The following is a 21,842-nucleotide window of genomic DNA, read 5'->3' as shown; positions in this document are numbered from 1 at the left end:
CGGAGAAAGGGGGAAGAGAGCAGACGGAGAAAGGGGGAAGAGAGCAGACGGAGAAAGGGGGAAGAGAGCAGACGGAGAAAGGGGGAAGAGAGCAGACGGAGAAAGGGGGAAGAGAGCAGACGGAGAAAGGGGGAAGAGAGCAGACGGAGAAAGGGGGAAGAGAGCAGACGGAGAAAGGGGGAAGAGAGCAGACGGAGAAAGGGGGAAGAGAGCAGACGGAGAAAGGGGGAAGAGAGCAGACGGAGAAAGGGGGAAGAGAGCAGACGGAGAAAGGGGGAAGAGAGCAGACGGAGAAAGGGGGAAGAGAGCAGACGGAGAAAGGGGGAAGAGAGCAGACGGAGAAAGGGGGAAGAGAGCAGACGGAGAAAGGGGGAAGAGAGCAGACGGAGAAAGGGGGAAGAGAGCAGACGGAGAAAGGGGGAAGAGAGCAGACGGAGAAAGGGGGAAGAGAGCAGACGGAGAAAGGGGGAAGAGAGCAGACGGAGAAAGGGGGAAGAGAGCAGACGGAGAAAGGGGGAAGAGAGCAGACGGAGAAAGGGGGAAGAGAGCAGACGGAGAAAGGGGGAAGAGAGCAGACGGAGAAAGGGGGAAGAGAGCAGACGGAGAAAGGGGGAAGAGAGCAGACGGAGAAAGGGGGAAGAGAGCAGACGGAGAAAGGGGGAAGAGAGCAGACGGAGAAAGGGGGAAGAGAGCAGACGGAGAAAGGGGGAAGAGAGCAGACGGAGAAAGGGGGAAGAGAGCAGACGGAGAAAGGGGGAAGAGAGCAGACGGAGAAAGGGGGAAGAGAGCAGACGGAGAAAGGGGGAAGAGAGCAGACGGAGAAAGGGGGAAGAGAGCAGACGGAGAAAGGGGGAAGAGAGCAGACGGAGAAAGGGGGAAGAGAGCAGACGGAGAAAGGGGGAAGAGAGCAGACGGAGAAAGGGGGAAGAGAGCAGACGGAGAAAGGGGGAAGAGAGCAGACGGAGAAAGGGGGAAGAGAGCAGACGGAGAAAGGGGGAAGAGAGCAGACGGAGAAAGGGGGAAGAGAGCAGACGGAGAAAAGGGCAAGCCATCCCCTCCATCTCTCTCCCCGCCCCGAGCCACACATTCTGCAGTCTCCCACTCCTCCAGCTGATTCCCAACTTTCCTCAGCCACCATACCCCAACGCCACCAAAAAACTGGCAGCTCTCAACTGTTGTGTAATGATCTCCTTACCCAGCACCCATACTGACAGAAAAACTGACATTTGTTAAAGAAACTTCCAAACCTGTTATGAAGAAGACACTGAGACTAGGATGCTTTGGTGGAGACTGGTTATTGTTTGCCACAGAGCTAACTTCTCTACTCCCAACACCCAGCCAGTGCTGGCTGACTCTTTATATGTACATCTGAGTACAATTAACCAACACCCAATACCTGTTCACCCTATTATCTTCAACTACTAGATATTTAACATCCATTAACAGAACTTTAGACACCAACAGATTCCCTCTTTTCTTTAAATACGTACATATATAAAAGGAGAGACACAAAATAATGATACATTTTTCTTTATCTTACATTTTTATACCATCGACCTTCAACAGCACCAGCCATTAACATATACATTAAATATTCCCACTTTAACAAAAAAAAACTTGTTTAAATAATTACGAAGCGATCTTAAATTTTTTTTCACGTTTTCCTAACATCATAACATAAGACGGCCCTCTTAGAGGACATCCAAAAATTTCTTTGAACAAGCACCTCTCTTCGTAAAACAACGGATGACTTGTGCTAACCTATTTTGTTTTGGAAATTTCTTTTTTCCCAACATTTCTTTTATACCCGCGAGATCAATGCTCAACCTCTTTTCCGTGATACTTATTGTCGAATGGAGATTGTCCCAGAGAGAATGGTTATCTATATAGCATTCTACAGGAAAATCTTTCTCCAATTGCCCCTTATACAAGAGTTCCTTTAAAATACTCAATATATACCCATGTCTATCGCTTCTATCAGTGCAAGTCTCTCAACAGCTAAGGTGTTTTTATCTATCCGCTAATGTATTCCCAGGCTATTCGACAACATTTATAATTTCTTCCTACCAAAAATATAACGACGCTGCTGCACTCGAATAATCATTGGGAAGATTAGTGTGTGAGGTGTTTCTAAAAATGACTAATTCCATTTCTTCTGGGTCACCCAAGGCTGGAAACTTGAGGGTACATTTGTCTAAACTCAATTTCTTCAATGTCTTATTTGCTTTCAGTACTTCCCCAATAGCAGGTTTCAGCAAGGTGCTCAATTCCAATACGTCATAGCAAGCATCCAGCCGAGTTTGTGTGCACAACCAGTTTAATTGTCCAATTAAGCTCCTTAACTGGTCTGCTTCCTCTTTGGTTGCAGTGTCTCCCTTTTGAGGGGATTTGATCCGATTTATTGGGATCCTAGTAACGTTCTCTAGGGAAGACTAGGGAATACTAAATGTGTAGATGAGGGTAAGGCAGTTGATGTCGTCTACATGGACTTCAGTAAGGCTTTTGATAAGGTCCCGCATGGGAGATTGGTTAAGAAAGTAAGAGCCCATGGGATCCAGGGCAATTTGGCAAATTGGATCAGAAAGTGGCTTAGTGGCAGGAGGCAGAGGGTAATGGTCGAGGGTTATTTTTGCGAGTGGAAGCCTGTGACCAGTGGTGCACCACAGGATCGGTGCTGGGTCTCTTGCTGTTCATAGTGTACATTAATGATTTAGACGTGAATACAGGAGGTATGATTAGTAAGTTCGCAGATGACACGAAAATTGGTGGTGTCGTAAATACTGAGGAGGAAAGCCTTAGATTACAGGATGATATAGATGGGTTGGTAAGATGGGTGGAGCTGTGGCAAATGGAATTTAATCCCGAGATGTGTGAGGTGATGCATTTTGGGAGAACTAACAAGGCAAGGGAATATACAATGGATGGTAGGACCCTAGGAAGTACAGAGGGGCAGACGGACTTGGTGTAGTTGTCCATAGATCACTGAAGGCAGCAGCACAGGTAGAGAAGGTTAGGAAGGCATGTGGGATACTTGCCTTTATTAGCCGAGTAAAGACAAAAAAGTACCGGTGACGGCCTGAATCTAGTCACTATGTCTATTAAAAAAAAGTGTAGATGAAAATTTTTTTCTCTTTATCCCATACCTTCAAGTCCATCGCTACAGATTCATTAAAGTCCCTTGCCAATGGGAGACTTACTATGGGTCGCGATGGTGTTATCCTGTTTTTTTTTGTTAAAACCTATACATTTTTCACTGATATCTTCTAAGTTTAGTGTAGTCATCATCTATTACCCCTGCATCTTAACAGAATCTTCAACCTATGACAAGATGGATGTGCAAACTGTCAATGTAGTTTTGAAATAATTTGCCTCTTCTCCTTTAAATCCCTACCCCGGATGCCATTAATACCTTTTTAACATCTTGCTTAGAGATGTTGTAAAGGAATACAATAATGTCCCAACTTTGTAAACGGCAAAGCTACAGATTTCCCAAAGACAATTGCCTTATCATGTTCCATATCCAATTTCATCCAAGTCTTCTTCATAGATGGTTTACTTAACAGCAAAGGTATTTCAAAGGATACTACATCCATACTAATAAAATTGTTTACCCTTGCTATTTTACATGTAATTGCCACTCTTTTTCGTGATTTCAATGTGTTGTCATCCTCTAACCTGAAACAGGTAGAACGGTCATATTCTTTGACCTTGATTCGGTCTTCCTAACTTAAAGAATCCATGTAACATCTTAACCAGTCCACGCCACATACCGTTGATGTACAACCACTGTCTCGTACTGCGCAATTTAACGAAGCTGCAACTAGGACACTCATTACCGGACTGAAGCTTCTCGTAACCAGTACAATTCCTTCTGATAGATTCAGGAGGCGAGGCTGACACATACAGGTAACGTGTCATCTCAAAAACCCTGTTATTCCTTTTTGGACAATGCAAGGCATAATGATACTTTGAGTCACATTGGAAACACCTGTTGACTACTTCCTGGTTATTCATAGAGTCGTACAGCACAGAAACAGGCCCATCGGCCCACCACGTGCATGCCGACCATAATGCCTATCTATACTAATCCCACCTGCCTGCATTAATTCCATATCCCTCTATCCCTTGCTCATTCAAGTACCTGTCCAGATGCCTCTTAAATGTTGCCCCTATTCCTGCCTCCACCACTTCCTCTGGCAGCTCATTCCAGTACCCACTATTTGTGAGAAAAATTTACCCCTTTGATCCCCTTTTAACCTCCTCCCGCTCACCTTAAATCTATGCCCTCTAGTTTTAGTCACCCCTACCATGGGAAACAGACTCTGGCTATCTACCCTATCTATGCCTCTCATAATTTTATTTACCTCTATCATGTCCCCTCTCAGCTTCCTTCGCTCCAGGGAAAAAAGACCCAGCCTATCCAATCTCTCTTTAGAACTCAAGCCCTCCAAACCAGGCAACATCTTTGTGAATCTTTTCCACACCCTCTCTAGCTTAATCACATCTTTCCTGTAGTGCGGCGACCAGAACTGCACACAGTACTCCAAATGCTGCCTAACCAACGTTATGTACAACGATAACATGACGTCCCAACTCTTGTACTCAATGTCCCAGCCGATGAAGGCAAGCATGCCATACGCCTTCTTCACCACCCTGTCTACCTGTGTTGCCACTTTCAAGGAACTATGTACTTGCATTCCAAGGTGTCTTTGCTCAACAACACTCCCCAGGGCCCTGCCATTTACTGTATATGCCCTGCCCTGGTTTAACTTCCCAAAATGCATCACTTCGCACTTGTCTGCATTAAATTTCATTTGCCAATCCCTTGTCCACTTTCCCAGTTGATCTATATCCTGTTGTAACCTTAGACAACCTTCTTCACTGTCCACTATACCAAAATTATGGTGTCATCTGCAAACTTACTAATCATGCCCTCTACATTCTCATCCAAGTCATTAATATATCACTGGTCACCGGCCTCCAATCTGAAAAACAACCCTCCACTACCACCCTCTGCCTCCTATCACCAAGCCAATTTTGTACCCAATTGGCTAGCTCACCTTGCATCCCATGTGTTCGAACCTTCTGGACCAGCCTACCATGTGGGAGATTGTCAAAGCCTTGCTAAGGTCCATGTAAACAACGTCCACCGCCCTGCCCTCCTCTATCCTCTTGGCCACCTCCTCACAAAACTCAATCAAATTCGTGAGACATGATTTCCCACGCACAAAGCCATGCTGACTATCCCTAATCAGACCTTGCCTTTCCAAATGCATATAAATCCTGTCTCTCAGAATCCCTTCCAATAACTTTCCCACCACTGATGTAAGGCTCACTGGCCTGTCATTCCCTGGCTTATCCCTGCTGCCCTTCTTAAATAAAGGCACAACATTAGCTATCCTCCAGTCTTCCGGTACCTCACCCGTGGCTAACGATAATAGAAAAATCTCTGCCAGGGCCCCAGCAATCTCCTCCCTTGCTTCCCATAGCATCCTAGGATACACCTGGTCAGGCCCTGGGGATTTATCCATCTTAATGCGCTTCAAAACCTCCAACACCTCCTCCTTTGTAATGTTGATATGCTCCAGGATATCGCTGTTCCCTCCCTTGAACTCACTAGCTTCCATGACCTTCTCCACGGTAAATACAGAGAATTAAGACCTCGCCCATTTCCCGTGGCTCCACACATAGATTACCACACTGATCCTTAAGGGGACCTACTCTCTCCCTAGCTACCCTTTTACTCTTAATATAGAATCTTTTAGGATTCTCCTCTAGCTTATCTGCCAGGGAAATCTCATGGGCCCCTTTTCGCCCTGCTAATTTCCTTCTTAAGTGTACTCCTACATCCCTTATACTCCTCGAGGGACTCACTTGATCCCAGCTGCCTATACCTGACATATGCCTCCTTCTTTGTCCTGACCAGACCCTCAATATCCCTCGTCAACCAAGGTTCCCTAAACTTGCCAGCCTTGCCCTTTAATCTAACAGGAACATGCCGGCCCTGAGCTCTTCCCATCTCACTTTTTAAAATCTCCCACTTGCCAGATGTCCCTTTACCTGTAAACAGCCTCTCCCAATCAACGTTTGAGAGTTCCTTTCTGATGCCATCGAAATATCCCCCAAATTTAGGACTTCAACTTGAAGACCAGCCTATCCTTTTCCATAACTATCTTGAAGCTAATAGAGTTATGGTCACTGGTTCTAAAGTGCTCCCCCACTGACACATCAACCACCTGCCCAGCCTCATTTCCTGGGGTTCATCCTTCTGCCATAATTGCCCAATTCCCACCATCTGTTATAACTATCAAAAGGGTCTCTATCCTCATTCGTTTAGTTTGTAACTCTGCTTTCGTACTGACGCTTGGACCCCATACTTGAGCAGCCTCGAAATGCTGCTAGCATTGTATCCTCCACCTTCAGTATCACTGAAGAGCCAATGTGTGCCATGAAAGCGACCGGAAAGGAATGTTTCCCCAAAAATGTTTTCAGGGTGTCAGACGTCTGCTCAAAAAGCATATCTCCTTCTTTAAATCTAACTTCGGTTAATACCAAGAGTCTATCCATTTTCGATATCCTAGCACAATCCAACAATTTGAAGGCAAGTACTGATTTAGGAATTTCCAAGTAGAATCGCTGCAACCTTACATATGATCAATTAAACTCAATATATTCTTCTATGGAAGAACCATTCATTTTTCTAAATTTATCAAAATCCAAACAAATCTCATAGGCACTCAATAAGTCATCTTTAATATAAATTTTATCCATTGTCCAAATGATCAGCCTCTAGTTCAGAGAACACTTTGCCCCAGATCTTGCTTCTGGCGGAAGTGAAAGTGCAAGGGCTATTCCTGGCTTCCTTTTTGGTAAAGACTTAATCCATTCCATAGATCAACTGCATTCTTCCATTGATCCTAAGGTTTGGCTTCACACAACAGCAGTGGAAAATCATACCCTGACTTCTTACACCTGGTTTCAGTCATCTTTCTTGGAAAAAAGCTCCAATTACAGCCTTCTCAAAAAAAAACACTCAAATTCTAATCTCCTGTCTGAAAACAAATCTTAGTCTTCAATCTTCACTTTCAGGCAATCATCCTCTACCACCAATGTTAGAGAAACTTCCAAGCCTGTTTGTGAAGACTGAGACTAGGATGCTCCGAAGGCTGTTTATTGCTTGCCGCAGAGTTTACTTCTCCACTCCTAACACCACCCAGTCAGTGCTGGCTGGGTCTTTATATGTACAATTAACTAATCAACACCCAACACCTATTTACTGATCAACTTCAACAACTAGATATTTAACATCCATTAACAGAAATTAGACACTAACATTCAATCCCAGAGATAGTGCAGTTTATCTGCCACAGTGCATGCTGGGTAAAGAGATCTTCACTGCACAAAAGTAGTTTTCTTTATCCGTTTCTGTTACGCATTTATCTGTATGTCCGGTATTTTAAGTTGTAAACACTCGCTGGAAATGGAATTGATACGCCAAACTTTTCACATATACTTACCACGCAAGTTTCCCCTGCCACGCCCTCTTCCTCGACCTCTACCTCTACCTCGGCCTCTGAAACTCCCTCGCACGCCACCACCTTCACTTCTAACGCTGGCAACCTCATCAGCATCATCTCTTCTGTCTCTGTCACGCTTGTCATCTCGGCGCCAACCTTTACAAAAATGAGTTTGCAGTATTATTCAAGAGCTGTTTCTAAGAAAATCGCTCTGAGATTTAGTCCATGCTGTGACATTTTTAAGCTATTCATTGGCTATGATAGGAAGCCTAGTTTAAATGATATATTACTAACTCAAAGGCCTCATCGCTGTCCATCACTGCAATTTACTTGATTTGGTGGAGTCACTGGACGGAATTTTCTGCTCTTAAGATTCTCGGGCATCAGGACTATTTCTGGGTCCCAACCCCGACAGTGTCCATGTTCCACCTGCACGATCTTCTAAGACGGCCAATTAACAGGCCACCTCTGTGTTTGCCATCTAATTAAGTTCAGTGGGCAGGGTCCTTAGACAGGAGGACCAACAGGAGAGACCCCCAGGACTGAATGGACAGTAGCCCCACCAGAGATGGGCGCTGCAGAAGCATAAAGCAGAGCACGAGAGCACCTCAGAAATCTGAATGAAATGTTTGATAAACGGAAGGCCCAAATCTCGTAGGGCCATCAGAGTAGAGGGGAAACACCTCTACAGGAAGGATTATGGACGAGACTGTGACCTTTTTATTTTTGCAGCCCCTTCTTGGGCATTTAGTTGTCCTAATTTCTACCTGCTGATGGTAGGCGAGTAGCTGCTGTCAGTTTGACCCCACATCTGGCAAGAACGGGTTGGGGAACCGACCCGACATTTTTACATTTTGCTCCTGGCCCCATCTCCAAGCCCATTTTGGTTTACAGATCCAGGTAAAATACATTAAAACTCATAACATGGGTCATGTGCTTAAATGAAAATTGCTATGCAAACATTTCCGATGGAAATTTCAATGCAAAAAAATGTTCACACGCTTAGCTGTTCAGTTTTTGTGTTAGTCATGTAGCTTCCACTTTTGTATTTCCAATGATAATCTGATCACTGACCTGTAACGGCTCCCTGAACCACCATGTGATGCTGCATTATCTCACCCTCCAATAAATTATTCAGCAAACTCTCTGGGGAAAAAAAAATCTTTGATTTTTCCCCTCAAAATACCTTTTTAAATGCCCAAAGTAGGATCAAAACAAAAAGCACATTTTTTATAATAAAACATTTCCATTGAATTTATGTATTTTAGGGTCTTCATGCAAAGTTTTAAAAGTCTTGACCTCTCCCAAAAGGTGTAATGTTATTACAAAGAGCTGCTACATTATTAGCTGAATGCAGATTGTGCAGTTTGGGGACATGTACAAATTCCCAGGATAAATCAACACCATTTAGTTAATTGAACTGGATATTTTCCTTCAGTTTCTCATGGTTTCTGCTCAACTGTTCTTTGAATAAAACCAAAGAATAAATTCAGAAGCTTTACTGGAGCAAAATTTAGTGATTTTTTAAAAAAGTGTGTGTAGAGATAATGAGATGCTACGGCCAGGTGGAAAGTTGTTCCCACTGTTCACCTCCCAACTGACCGCAATCCTGTTTTGTTTGAAAAAAAGCTCAGGGACTGACGCACCATTTTAAGTGTCAAATAAACAGACAAATGCTATATTTTCTTGCAGGTTTTAAAAAAAAAACTATTTTTACACAATCTCACCAGCTCACATACATACAGGTGGGGATGTGGTAGGAATATGGGATTAGTGTAGGATTGGTATAAATGGGTGGTTGATGGTCAGCACAGACTCTGTGGGCCTGTTTCACTGCTGTATCTCTAAATAAATAAATACACAAACAGATAGAGAGAAAAGGGTAGGAGGTGGTGGCATAGTGGTAATATCACTGGACTAGTAGCTCAGGCTAGTGTTCTGGGGACATGGGTTCAAATCCCACCACAGCAAATGGTGAAATTTTAATTCAATTAATAAATCTGGAATTAAAAATGCCAGTCTAATGGTGACCATGAAACCATCTCCATTGTCGATTGTTGTAAAAACCCATCTGGTTCACTAAACCTGCCATCCTTACCAGGTCTGGCCTACGCGTGACTCCAGACCAATGTGGTTGACTCTTAACTGCCCTCTAAAATGGCCTATCAAGCCACTCAGTTCAAGGGCAATAAGGATGGGCAACAAATGCAGACCTAGTCAGCAATGCCCATATCCCATGAATATAAAAAAAAGTTTAAAGTGCAAAGTGAGGTAAGTGTTCGTGGTTTACAGTAAACCTGTTGAATCTTCACAGGTTTGTATGTTTGTAGTCTTGTTGTAGAGTCTAGTTGTTAGTACTCAGCACAAAGCTGGTGGACAGTCTCTGCTGTCGTGGCTGTTCCAGTTGTTGTTCAGCAGGATACTTCTTGCTTGGCTGGATCTCTTGCACCACCTCTGGCTGGACTAGCTTTCTGAGGTTCTGGCTTGATCTCTCCTCTCCCACCACCACCACCAAAGTTTCATCTTTGCAGACAAGTTTGATTTCCAATACAGGAGGGGGGTCACATGACCGCTACTCCATTTTGACTGCGACACACGTGTCCATGTTCCTGTGGCTTTGTTTGACAGTTGATGTTTTTAATCCATAATTCTTCCATTTCATTATTTATTTCATCACGGCTCCTTATGTACATGACAGAGTAAATAAGTTTGTACAGATTTCACAACAGTAGTACTGTTGTTTTGTGCACTCTAAACTCCAGAAAGCTTAGTAAGTGTACTTTCCTTTCTCATATTTGAATCCATGTAATAAAGACAAGTTGACTTTTGAGGCAAACATTAAAAAATGTAAATACTCTAATTGCTGACATCTGTGAAACAAGGAAGCCAAGACTATGCATTCAGGTTCCTCACAATCAGTTATTGTTGAGGTCCTATATAATACAATCACAGGTCTAATTTAAATAAGCATTTAAATGTTGCACAGTACTTAAAAAAAAAAAGAGTTCAGGACACTTACTTCTTGAATAATCATTTCTTTTGTTGTTTTGTAGCGATCGTGTTGTATCTGACTGAGATCGTGAACTGCTACGTGAGCTCGGCCTTTCTTGCCCATCTGGTTTCATTTCCTCCAGGTGTAATGGAACCCATTTATGCTTGTTCGCTAAAATGTTTTTGAAACAAAACAAAAGTAGTTATATGTGCTTAAGTTGTACTATCCTTCAAGGTGATTTTCCAGGAACCAAGTAAAAGTTCTATAACAAGGAAAATCTTGGAAATTGTCTTTTGATTTGCATGTATAAACAAAAATATTTTCCTCCAAAAAGAACTTATATCATGATCTCTGATGAGCAATTAGACTCAAAATATAAAAAAACCATGAACAGAAATAGTAAAACTAAATAGATACAGTTATGTCAACAAGTGGAATTATTTATCTCCAAGTAACAAAAATACCACAAAACGAGTTTAAAAAAAAAATCCATTGATCATGATTTTACACCAGTGGTGTACCAGTGAAGTACAAACAATTTAAATATAGTCATCTGCTGGCCATACAAAAAAAAATCATCTTGGATCAACTGTACCTCATTAAATTAAATACAGAGAACAGTCCGTAAGATGTTTATGCTCCACATACCTCCCACTCTATTTGCTTTATCTCACCCCATCAGCTCTCTTTTCTCCCTCATATCTGTATCTATCTTCCTCTTAAATGCACCTATGCTACTTGCCTCGACCTACTCCAGTCTCACCACTCTCGGTAAAGGAGGAATCAGAATAAACCCCATGATGGAACAGTCGACTAAAACACGTTATCCACAAATATGGAACAATAAGTCAAGTTCATATGAAATAATCCAAGCTCAGCATAGTTCAAAAAATGGACTTGTGTTTTACTTAGATTCAAAAGTATATAATGTAAACGAGTATTTTGCTAGTTATTCAGAATAGGTTGGTTAAATCACCTAGATCCCAATTCAGACCATTACAATAGACTGAATCACTTCAATGCAGTTTTGATATTCACTCAGCTTTAAGAATCTAGCAAGAAGGATATAGCATTGAACCTGGAGGGATGTAAACGGCCAACTGGAAGACTAAATAGTGGGTGAAGCAAAAAAAACTTGCTTTCCATAAAGCGCGAGTGTCTACCAGCAATTTGTTACTCATTTTTTAAACTTCAAGAACTTCGTGACTTTTGGCTGGAAAAAAAATCATTCTTTCAAAAAGACTTATTGCTGCACTGTGATTAGAAGAACAAACTGACCAGTGAACAGAACGCTAAAATAAATCTATGAAAGAATAAGGCTATGATTGTGCAAAGTACCACAATGAACTACGATACATGATCAGTACAGATTTTCTTTCAGGTTTTATTTCTATACTGAAGATCTTATAATAGTTGTATATGGATGTTATTTATACAGACTTACAGAAAGCATTTGATAAAGTCCCTCATAGGCAACTGTTAGCTAAAGTTGAAGCTCATGGAATTGAAGGCAATTATTGACCTGGTTAGGAAATTGGCTGAACGGAAGGATACAGAGCAGGGATCATGGGCAGGCAGCCTAATTGGCAGGATATGGCAAGTGGTGTCCCGCAAGGGTCTGTATTGAAGCCTCAACTATTCACTGTATTTATCAACGACTTAGTGTTACCTCTAGACTTCACTGTTCCAACACACTCCTGGTTGATCTCCGACATTCTACTCTCCTTAAACTTAAGGTCATCTAAAGCTCTGCTGTCTGAGTCTTAAGTCGCACCAAGTCCTGTTCCCCTATCACCCCTGTGCTCGATGATCTACACTGGCTCTCAGTCAAGCAGAATTAAAAATTCTCATCGTTGTTATTAAATCCTTCAAAGGCCTTGCCTCTCTCTATCTCTGCAAGTTCCTCCAGACTCTCAACCCTCCAAGATAACTGTGTTCTTTCAATTCTGGCCTCTTGTGCATCCCTGACTTTAACTGCTCCACCATTGGTGGTTTCACCTCGAGTTGCCTAGGCCCCAAACTTTATAATACTCTCCCCTATACCTCTCCACCTGGCTTTCCTCCTTCAAGAAGCTCCTTAAAATCTACCTCTTTGACCAAACTTTTGGTCACTGTCCTTGTACCTTCATTTGCGGCATGATGTCATACTTTTATAATGCTCCTGTAAAGTGCCTTGGGACTTTTCATTACGTTAAAGGCTCTGTATAAATACAAGTTGTTGTTGTAGACGATGGGATAGAAGGCCACATGTCCACGTTTGCCAATGACACAAAGATAGGCACCATTGTAAGTAGCGTAGATGGGAGCATAAAATTACTAAGATATCAATAAAGGTAAATGGACAAAACTGTGGCAAATGGATTTCAATATAGAAAAGCGAGGTCATCCACCTTGGACCTAAAAATGTTAGAACAGAGTTATTACTAAATGGTGAAAGGTTAGTAGCAGTGGAGGTCCAGAGAGACTTAGGGGCCCCATATGCATAGATTAAAATGCCATGGATATGTACACAAAAAAAAAAAATCAAAAAGGCTAATGGAATGCTGGTCTTTACACCTAGATAACTAGAATACAAAGGTTCAGAAATCAGGTTTCAGCTATATAAAGACCTGGTTAGACCAGACTTGGAGTAGTGTGAGCAGTTCTGAGGAAGGATACGTTGGGCTTGGCGTGAGTGCAGTGCAGATTTACAAGCATTGTACTTGGACTCCAAGGGTTAAGATACAAGGAGATACTAAACAAACTAGAGTTGCAGTCCCCGGCCTTGCAAATAGTTTACACTTGCGAGGTCAGTAACCACAGGGCAGATAAGGAGAATTGTTTTCTTTTTAAACGCAGCAAGTCGCATCTGAAATGCACTGCCTCAAAGGATGGTGGAAGCAGTTTCAATAGTAACTGCAAAAGGGAACTGGATATATACTTAAAAAATAACTACTTGCAGGGCTATGGGGAAAAGGTAAGGGAGTGGGAAAACTCTTTCCAAGAGCTGGCACAGGTACTTCCTTCTCTGTTATAAGATTTTATATGAAGTCTGAATAATTTTTTTAAATGGCATGATGGACCAAACAGCCTTCTGTGCTATACGATTGTACGAAGAAAGTCTCTGATAAAAATTGAGGGAAAAAGAAAAAAAAAGCAATCCACTGGGGACAGAGCCCAGCTCTTTAGTTGGTGTCTAACCTACCCTTCAGGTAACATGGAGTGCCTAACAAGAATGAACACTAGTAAGTGCCAAAGCCACACTCCAAGCTGTACTTTGCAGGTCGGAGCGTGTCCCCAGAAATTGCTGTGTATTCAATTACTTTACAGGGCAACACCATGAAGCTATCTCCATTTGATGTCCAGCGTTTGCCAGTGCCAGCACATTTCAACACACGTATGATAAAGAATTCCAATAGAACTTTGATAACACCAGTTGATGCAGATAAAGACCACCAGCTGATAACTGTAGCATAAAGAACAAAGAACAGTACAGCACAGGAACAGGCCATTCGGCCCTCCAAGCCTGCGCCGATTTTGATGCCTGCCTAAACTAACACCTTTTGCACTTCCGGGGCCCATATCCCTCTATTCCCTTCCTATTCATATATTTGTCAAGATGTCTCTTAAACGTCGCTATCGTATCTGCTTCCACCACCTCCCCTGGCAGCAAGTTCCAGGCACTCACCACCCTCTGTGTAAAAGACTTGCCTCGCACATCCCCTCTAAACTTTGCCCCTTGCACCTTAAACCTATGTCTCCTAGTAACTGACTCTTCCACCCTGGGAAAAAGCTTCTGACTATCCACTCTGTCCATGCCGCTCATAACTTTGTAAACCTCTATCATGTCGCCCCTCCACCTCCGTCGTTCCAGTGAAAACAATCCGAGTTTTTCCAACCTCTCCTCACAGCTAATGCCCTCCAGACCAGGCAACATCCTGGTAAACCTCCTCTGTACCCTCTCCAAAGCCTCCACGTCCTTCTGGTAGTGTGGCGACCAGTAAGGAGGTCATCCAATCCTTAAAGTTGCTTGCACAAAGATACAAAGCCACAATTTGATGTCAGGCACTGCAAAGCACCTAACATTGTGGATAAAACTTCGAACATTCTAAGAGAAAGAAAAAATCATTTTCTGTCAAGAAGAGAAAGCAGTGAACTCAATCATGAAGAACAGCACCCCCAGTACAGACATGATGCATCCTTGAAAGGCAGCCTTCATCCTAATATCAAACACATTTACTGAGAATGCACCCCTGATGGCTCTATGATGAATGCTGAGGAAACAAGCTTTGAAACAATTTTATAGCATACTGAAGTTCTCAAAAGGTAGGGGGTCGAGCCCCATTCGAGAGGATTGAACCATTAATACAAGGTGATATTAAACCAAGCCTTTTCCTCCCCCCCCATGGCCATATTTGAGGAGCAGAGGAGTTCTATGAGTGTGTCTTGGACAACATTCAACTCTTAACCACCTTCACTAAACCAAATTAGTTACTTCACTGGTCAGAATATAATGAGATAAAGAACAGCAGAGAACGACTAAAAGTTTAATCAGGAGAAAGAAATTAGAGTACGAGAGGAAGCTAGCTAGAAATGTAATAACAAATAGCAAGAGTTTCTATAGGCATTTAAAAAGGAAAAAAGTAAAGTGAGCGTTGGTCCTCTAGAGAATGAGAATGGGGAATTAATAGTAGATAATAAGGAAATGATGGATGAAATGAATATTCGGCTTCTGTCTTCACTCTAGAGGATACAAAAAACATTCCAGTAATAGCTGAAAATCAGGAGGTGGAAGGAAGAGAGGAACTTGGTGAAATTATAAATCACCAAGGAAGCGATACTGAGTAAACGGGTAGCAGCTGCGGGCTAACAAGTCCCCGGGTCCTGATGGATTTCATCTTTGGGTTTTAAAAGAGGTGGCTAGAGGGGGTAGATGCATTGGTGTTAATTTTTCAAAATTCTCATGTCATGCTAGGCCCCCACCTGCCAAGAATGAGGCACATTAATTTTGTCATGCTCATTGATTTTAAATAGTGTACACTAAGGTATTAATTAGTGTACATTAATGATTTAGACGTGAATATAGGAGGTATGATCAGTAAGTTTGCAGATGACATGAAAATCGGTGGTGTCGTAAATACAAAGGAGGAAAGCCTTAGATTACAGGATGATATAGGTGGGCTGATAAGATGGGCGGAGCAGTGGCAGATGGAATTTAATCCTGAGAAATGTGAGGTGATGCACACTGCAAGGACTAACAAGGCAAGGGAATATACAATGGATGGTAGGACCCTAGCAAGTACAGAGGGGCAGAGAGACCTTGGTGTACTGGTCCATAGATCACTGCAGGCAGCAGCACAGGCAGATAAGGTGGTTAGGAAGGCGCATGGGATACTTGCCTTTATTAGCTGAGGCATAGAATATAAGAGCAGGGAGGTTATGATGGAGCTGTATAAAACGCTAGTTAGGCCACAGCTGGACTACTGTGTACAGTTCTGGGCACCACACTATAGGAAGGATGTGATTGCACTGGAGAGGGTGCAAAGGAGATTCACCAGGATGTTGCCTGGGCTGGAGCATTTCAGCTATGAAGAGAGACTAGATAGGCTAGGGTTGTTTTCCTTGGAGCAAAGAAGGCTGAGGGGTTACCTGATTGAGGTATACAGAATTATGAGGTGTATTGATAGGACAGATAGGAAGAAACTTTTTCCCTTCGTGGAGAGGTCAATAACCGGGGGCATAGATTTAAGCTAAGGGGCAGGAGGTTTAGAGGGGAATTGAGGAAAAAAATTTCCATCCAGAGGGTGGTTGGAATCTGAAACACATTGCCTGAAGGGGTGGCAGAGGCAGAAACCCTCACAACATTTAAGTATTTAGATGAGCACTTGAAATGGCATAGCATACAAGGCTACGGGCCAAGTGCGGGAAAATGGGATTAGATTGGATGGGTGCTTGATGGTTGGCACAGGCGTGTTGGGCCGAAGGGCCTGCTTCTGTGCTGTAAAACTCTACAACTCTAAACTGGAGTGAAGAAAGGACTTGTTAAACAGATCAGCCATGACTGGAAAAGACATTTGTATATTAACAGACAGTGATTGGAAGGACAAAGGACCATTCCCTGGCACATTCGACCCACAATGGACCTTGATCAGCAGGTATTGTGTGTAACAGCAGCATTCCAGAGACTAAGGTGATACAAGTGGGAGGCTTTTAAAAGAGAGAGATAGGAAGAGTTCAGGGCCGGCATGTTCCTGTTTGATTGAAGGGCAAGGCTGGCAAGTTTAGGGAACCTTGGTTGACGAGGGATACTGAGGCTCTGGTCAGGACAAAGGAGGCAGCATATGTCAGGTATAGGCAGCTGGGATCAAGCGAGTCCCTCGAGGAGTATAAGGGATGTAGGAGTACACTTAAGAAGGAAATTAGCAGGGCGAAAAGGGGCCCATGAGATTTCCCTGGCAGATTAGAGGAGAATCCTAAAAGATTCTATATTAAGAGTAAAAGGGTAGCTAGGGAGAGAGTAGGTCCCCTTAAGGATCAGTGTGGTAATCTATGTGTGGAGCCACGGGAAATGGGCGAGGTCTTAAATGAATACTTCTCTGTATTTACCGTGGAGAAGGTCATGGAAGCTAGTGAGTTCAAGGGAGGGAACAGCGATATCCTGGAGCATATCAACATTACAAAGGAGGTGGTATTGGAGGTTTTGAAGCGCATTAAAATGGATAAATCCCCAGGGCCTGACCAGGTGTATCCGAGGATGCTATGGGAAGCAAGGGAGGAGATTGCTGGGGCCCTGGCAGAGATTTTCTATTATCGTTAGCCACGGGTGAGATACCGGAAGACTGGAGGATAGCTAATGTTGTGCCTTTATTTAAGAAGGGCAGCAGGGATAAGCCAGGGAACTACAGGCCAGTGAGCCTTACATCAGTGGTGGGAAAGTTATTGGAAGGGATTCTGAGAGACAGGATTTATATGCATTTGGAAAGGCAAGGTCTGATTAGGGATAGTCAGCATGGCTTTGTGCGTGGGAAATCATGTCTCACGAATTTGATTGTTTTGTGAGGAGGTGGCCAAGAGGATAGAGGAGGGCAGGGCGGTGGACGTTGTTTACATGGACCTTAGCAAGGCTTTGACAATCTCCCACATGGTAGGCTGGTCCAGAAGGTTCGAACACATGGGATCCAGGGTGAGCTAGCCAACTGGATACAAAATTGGCTTGGTGACAGGAGGCAGAGGGTGGTAGTGGAGGGTTGTTTTTCAGATTGGAGGCCGGTGACCAGTGGTGTGCCACAGGGATCAGTGCTGGGCCCTCTGTTGTTTGTCATATACATTAATGACTTGGATGAGAATGTAGGGGGCATGATTAGTAAGTTTGCAGATGACACCAAAATTGGTGGTATAGTGGACAGTGAAGAAGGTTGTCTAAGGTTACGACAGGATATAGATCAACTGGGAAAGTGGGCAAGGGATTGGCAAACGGAATTTAACGCGAAGTGATGCATTTTGGGAAGTTAAACCAGGGCAGGACATGTACAGCGAGTGGCAGGGCCCTGGGGAGTGTTGTTGAGCAGAGACACCTTGGGGTGTTAAGTACATAGTTCCCTGAAAATGGCAACACAGGTAGACAGGGTGGTGAAGAAGGCATATGGCATACTTGCCTTCATCGGCCGAGGCATTGAGTACAAGAGTTGGGACGTCATGTTACAGTTGTACATAACGTTGGTTAGGCAGCATTTGGAGTACTGTGTGCAGTTCTGGTCGCCGCACTACAGGAAAGATGTGATTAAGCTAGAGAGGGTGCGGAAAAGATTCACAAGGATGTTGCCTGGTTTGGAGGGCTTGAGTTCTAAAGAGAGATTGGATAGGCTGGGTCTGTTTTCCCTGGAGTGAAGGAGGCTGAGAAGGGACATGATAGAGGTATATAAAATTATGAGAGGCATAGATAGGGTAGATGGCCAGAATCTGTTTCCCATGGTAGGGGTGACTAAAACTAGAGGGCATAGATTTAAGGTGAGAGGGAGGAGGTTTAAAGGGCATCAAAGGGATAAATGTTTCACACAAAGAATAGTGGACATCTGGAATGAGCTGCTAGAGGTGGTAGTGGAAGCAGGAATAGGAGCAACATTTAAGAGGCACCTGGACAGGTACTTGAATGAGCAAGGGATAGAGGGATAAAAACAAGAAATGCTGGAAATACTCAGCAGGTCTGGCAGCATCTGCGCAGAGAAAAGCAGAGTTAACATTTTGGGTCAGTGACCGTTCTTCAGAACTCTGCTGAGTATTTCCAGCATTTCTTGTTTTTATTTCAGATTTCCAGCATCCGCAGTATTTTGCTTTTATTTAAGGAATAGAGGGATATGGAATTAATTCAGGCAGGTGGGATTAGTATAGATAGGCATTATGGTCAGCGTGGATGCGATGGGCCAAAGGGCCTGTTTCTATGCTTATACGACTCTGCGACAATCCAAGACATGGTCAGACCAGTTAATCACATGCCTAACCTGCATGGCAACGTGGATTTTTCCGTATTGTACAAACACTTTGGACTCAGTGTCTGTCTGCTCCTGGACTGAAAAGGCCTCTCCTGGCTGGCTAACCACAGCCTCTCCTTGTCTGCTCCCATCTCTTTCTCATGGAATTCCAAATCCAATGAAGACACATGAACCCCAAGAGAGAAAAGTCTCCTACAGCGAACAAGGTTTAAGAAGAATACTGGGCCCCAAAGAAAAGCAAGATCTACCAACAATCAAGGAATGTACAGTGAGCTTGAAGATCCGTAACAAAAACCCTCTTCAGAGATTGCCTCAAACTTTTCCACTTCAATTCCTCTGCTCTTTTCTGCCCCTATCTGCATGTGTGTATCGCGTATGTATGCTAGCTTGGGCGCATCATGTATCTGTAGGCGTTAACCAAATTAGATTTGAAGTTTAATCAATTTCAACCTTTCTTCTTTAAGCCTAAGAAAACCTGTTTATGCTGGTTTCTTTGCTTTATAATTAGAAAGCAGTGAACAAGGATTCACCAAGGGGGAGCTGAAAACCCAGTGTTTAGAATTAAATCCTGTTATGGTAAGACCAGGTAAAGACTGAGAGTGACCCCTAGACCCTTTTCTCACCTAGTCATTCTGGAACGGTTCCATCAGACTGGAAAGTAGAACAAAAGCAAAGAACAGTACAGCACAGGAACAGGCCATTCGGCCCTCCAAGCCTGTGCCGAACTTGATGCCTGCCGAAACTAACAATAGGCCAATTAGCTTGACGTCTGTCGTGGGGAAGGGGTTAGAAACAAATCATTAAGGAAGCTATAGCTGGGCACTTAGAAAAACACAAAGTGATCAGGAATAGTCAGCATGGTGTTGTGAAAGGGAAATCATGTTTAACCAATTTGTAGGAGTTCTTTGAAGGAGTGACATGTGCTGTGGATAAAGGGGAGCTCACTGATGTACTGAACTTGGATTTCCAAAAGGCATTTCACAAGGTGCCACATAAAAGGTTATTGCAAAAAGTAGGAGCTCATGGTGTAGGGGGTAACATATTAGCATAGATAGAAGATTGGCTGGCTGGCAGAAAACAGAGTATGCAGAAATGGATCCTTTTCTGATTGGCAGGATGTGACAAGTGGAAGCCCGCCGGCATCTGTGCTGGGGCCTCAACTTTTTACAGTTTATATCAATGACTTAGATGAGGGGAGCGATGGCATGGTAGCTAAATTTGCAGATGACACAAATAGATAGGAAAGTTTGTTGTGAAGACATAAGGAGGTTGCAGACCGATATAGATAGGTTGAGTGAGGGAAAAGATCTGGCAGATGGAGCATAATGGGGAAAATGTGAAGGTGTTCACTTTGGCAGGAATAAAAAAAGCAGAGTATTACTTAAACGGAGAATTCCGAGGTGCAGAGGGATCTAGGTGTTCTAGTGCACGAGTCACAAAAAGTTAGTATGCAGGTACAGCAACTCAAGGAAGGCTAATAGAATGCTACCCTTTATTACGAGAGGAATTGAAAATAAAAGTAAGGATGTTATGCTTCAGTTATACAGAGCATTGGTGAGACCACATCTCTAATACTGTGCACAGTTTTAGTCTTCTTGTTTAAGGAAGGATGTAAATGCGTTGGGAGGCAGTTCAGAGGAGGTTTACTAGATTGATATCTGGAATGAGCGGGTTGTCTTCTGAGGAAAGGCTGGACAGACTGCGCTTATTTTCAGTGGAGTTTAGAAATGTGAGGGGAGACTTGATTGAAGTATAAATGATCCTGAACGGACTTGACAAGGTGGATGTGGAAAGGACGTTTTCCTCTTGTGGGTGAGTCCAGAAATAGGGGGCACTTTTAAAGTTAGGGGTCGCCCTTTTAGGACAGAGATGAGGAGAATTTTTTCTCTGAGGGTTGTGCGACTTTGGAATTCTCTGCCTCAGAAGGTGGAGGAGGCGGGGTCATTGAATATTTTTAAGGCAGAGGTAGATAGATTCTTTTTAGGCAAGGGAATCAAAGGTTATCGAGTGTATATGGGAGTGTGCAATCTGAGACACAAACAGATCAGACATAATCATATTGAATGGTGGAGCAGGATCGAGGGGCCGAATGGCCTACTTCTACTCCTAATTCATATGTTCATATGCTGTTTGTGGGGTCTTGCCTCGCACAAATTGGCTGCCATGTCCTCCTACATTAAAACAATGACTAAACGTCACTGGCAGTGAAGCCCTTTTTTGACATCCCGAAGTCATAAAAAACACTACACAAGTGCCAATTATATCACTGGCCATCATTTCAGAGAAAATTTACAACTAATTTATGCATTTTTGGGTCTTCGTTTCAGAAGAACAATTCTTTTCTAAGTAGTGCTGCAAATACATGGATTTATGGTTCGTTTAAATGTGAGGTCCAGGTAGTAATACAATAATGGTCATCATTTTGCTTTCATATAAAATTTCAGGAAACCAGCTAAAAAAAATTTAATAGTACTATGTAAATAAATAAATCACTAAAGTACACCAAGATTATAAAAAATTGCCTGCCAGCAAAAATTTGGCCAACTTATAGTTGCTTAAATCTGAAGAACACACTTTCCAAGGAAATAGCTAAATTGGTGGGTGGGGGAAATGCAGAAAACATATGCATACTTCAGTTACCATAATAGGCAAGATTGCATGTTTGCAGTGTAAATTGTGAAGTTACGTTTGGCTGGTTTACATATGAAAATGAACTTCAAGAGGCTGTCAACTGTTACCTGAATGCAGAAACTGCATTTAATTTATCCATACGCACTGCTAAGCCTATTTACAGGAGTGTTTGCGAGAGCGCGATGATTATTTTATTAAATTTCTGGCATTAGATCTTCAATGCTAGAAAACCGT

General features: G+C 43.0%; 1 protein-coding gene across 9 annotated transcripts in view; it reads right to left on the bottom strand.

Moving 5' to 3' along the window:
- LOC137375517 (la-related protein 1B-like) overlaps positions 1–21,842 on the bottom strand; it is a 121,158-nt gene that overhangs the window by 63,745 nt on the left and 35,571 nt on the right. For all 9 annotated transcript variants that reach the window (XR_010976024.1, XM_068042885.1, XM_068042918.1 and 6 more), the window contains 2 exons: positions 10,537–10,680; positions 7,518–7,673 (listed from right to left, as the gene is read on the bottom strand). Coding sequence is in view for 8 of the 9 variants with exons in the window: in XM_068042885.1 (XP_067898986.1) it covers positions 7,518–7,673; positions 10,537–10,680 (300 nt within the window). In the remaining variant the exon portion in view is untranslated. The remainder of the gene's footprint in view (positions 1–7,517; positions 7,674–10,536; positions 10,681–21,842) is intronic.

This window comes from Heterodontus francisci, chromosome 1, assembly GCF_036365525.1.
Source record: "Heterodontus francisci isolate sHetFra1 chromosome 1, sHetFra1.hap1, whole genome shotgun sequence".
Lineage (NCBI taxonomy): Eukaryota > Metazoa > Chordata > Chondrichthyes > Heterodontiformes > Heterodontidae > Heterodontus > Heterodontus francisci.
The sequence above is the reverse complement of the archived record's forward strand: the minus strand, read 5'-3'. Positions and strand labels throughout refer to the sequence as shown.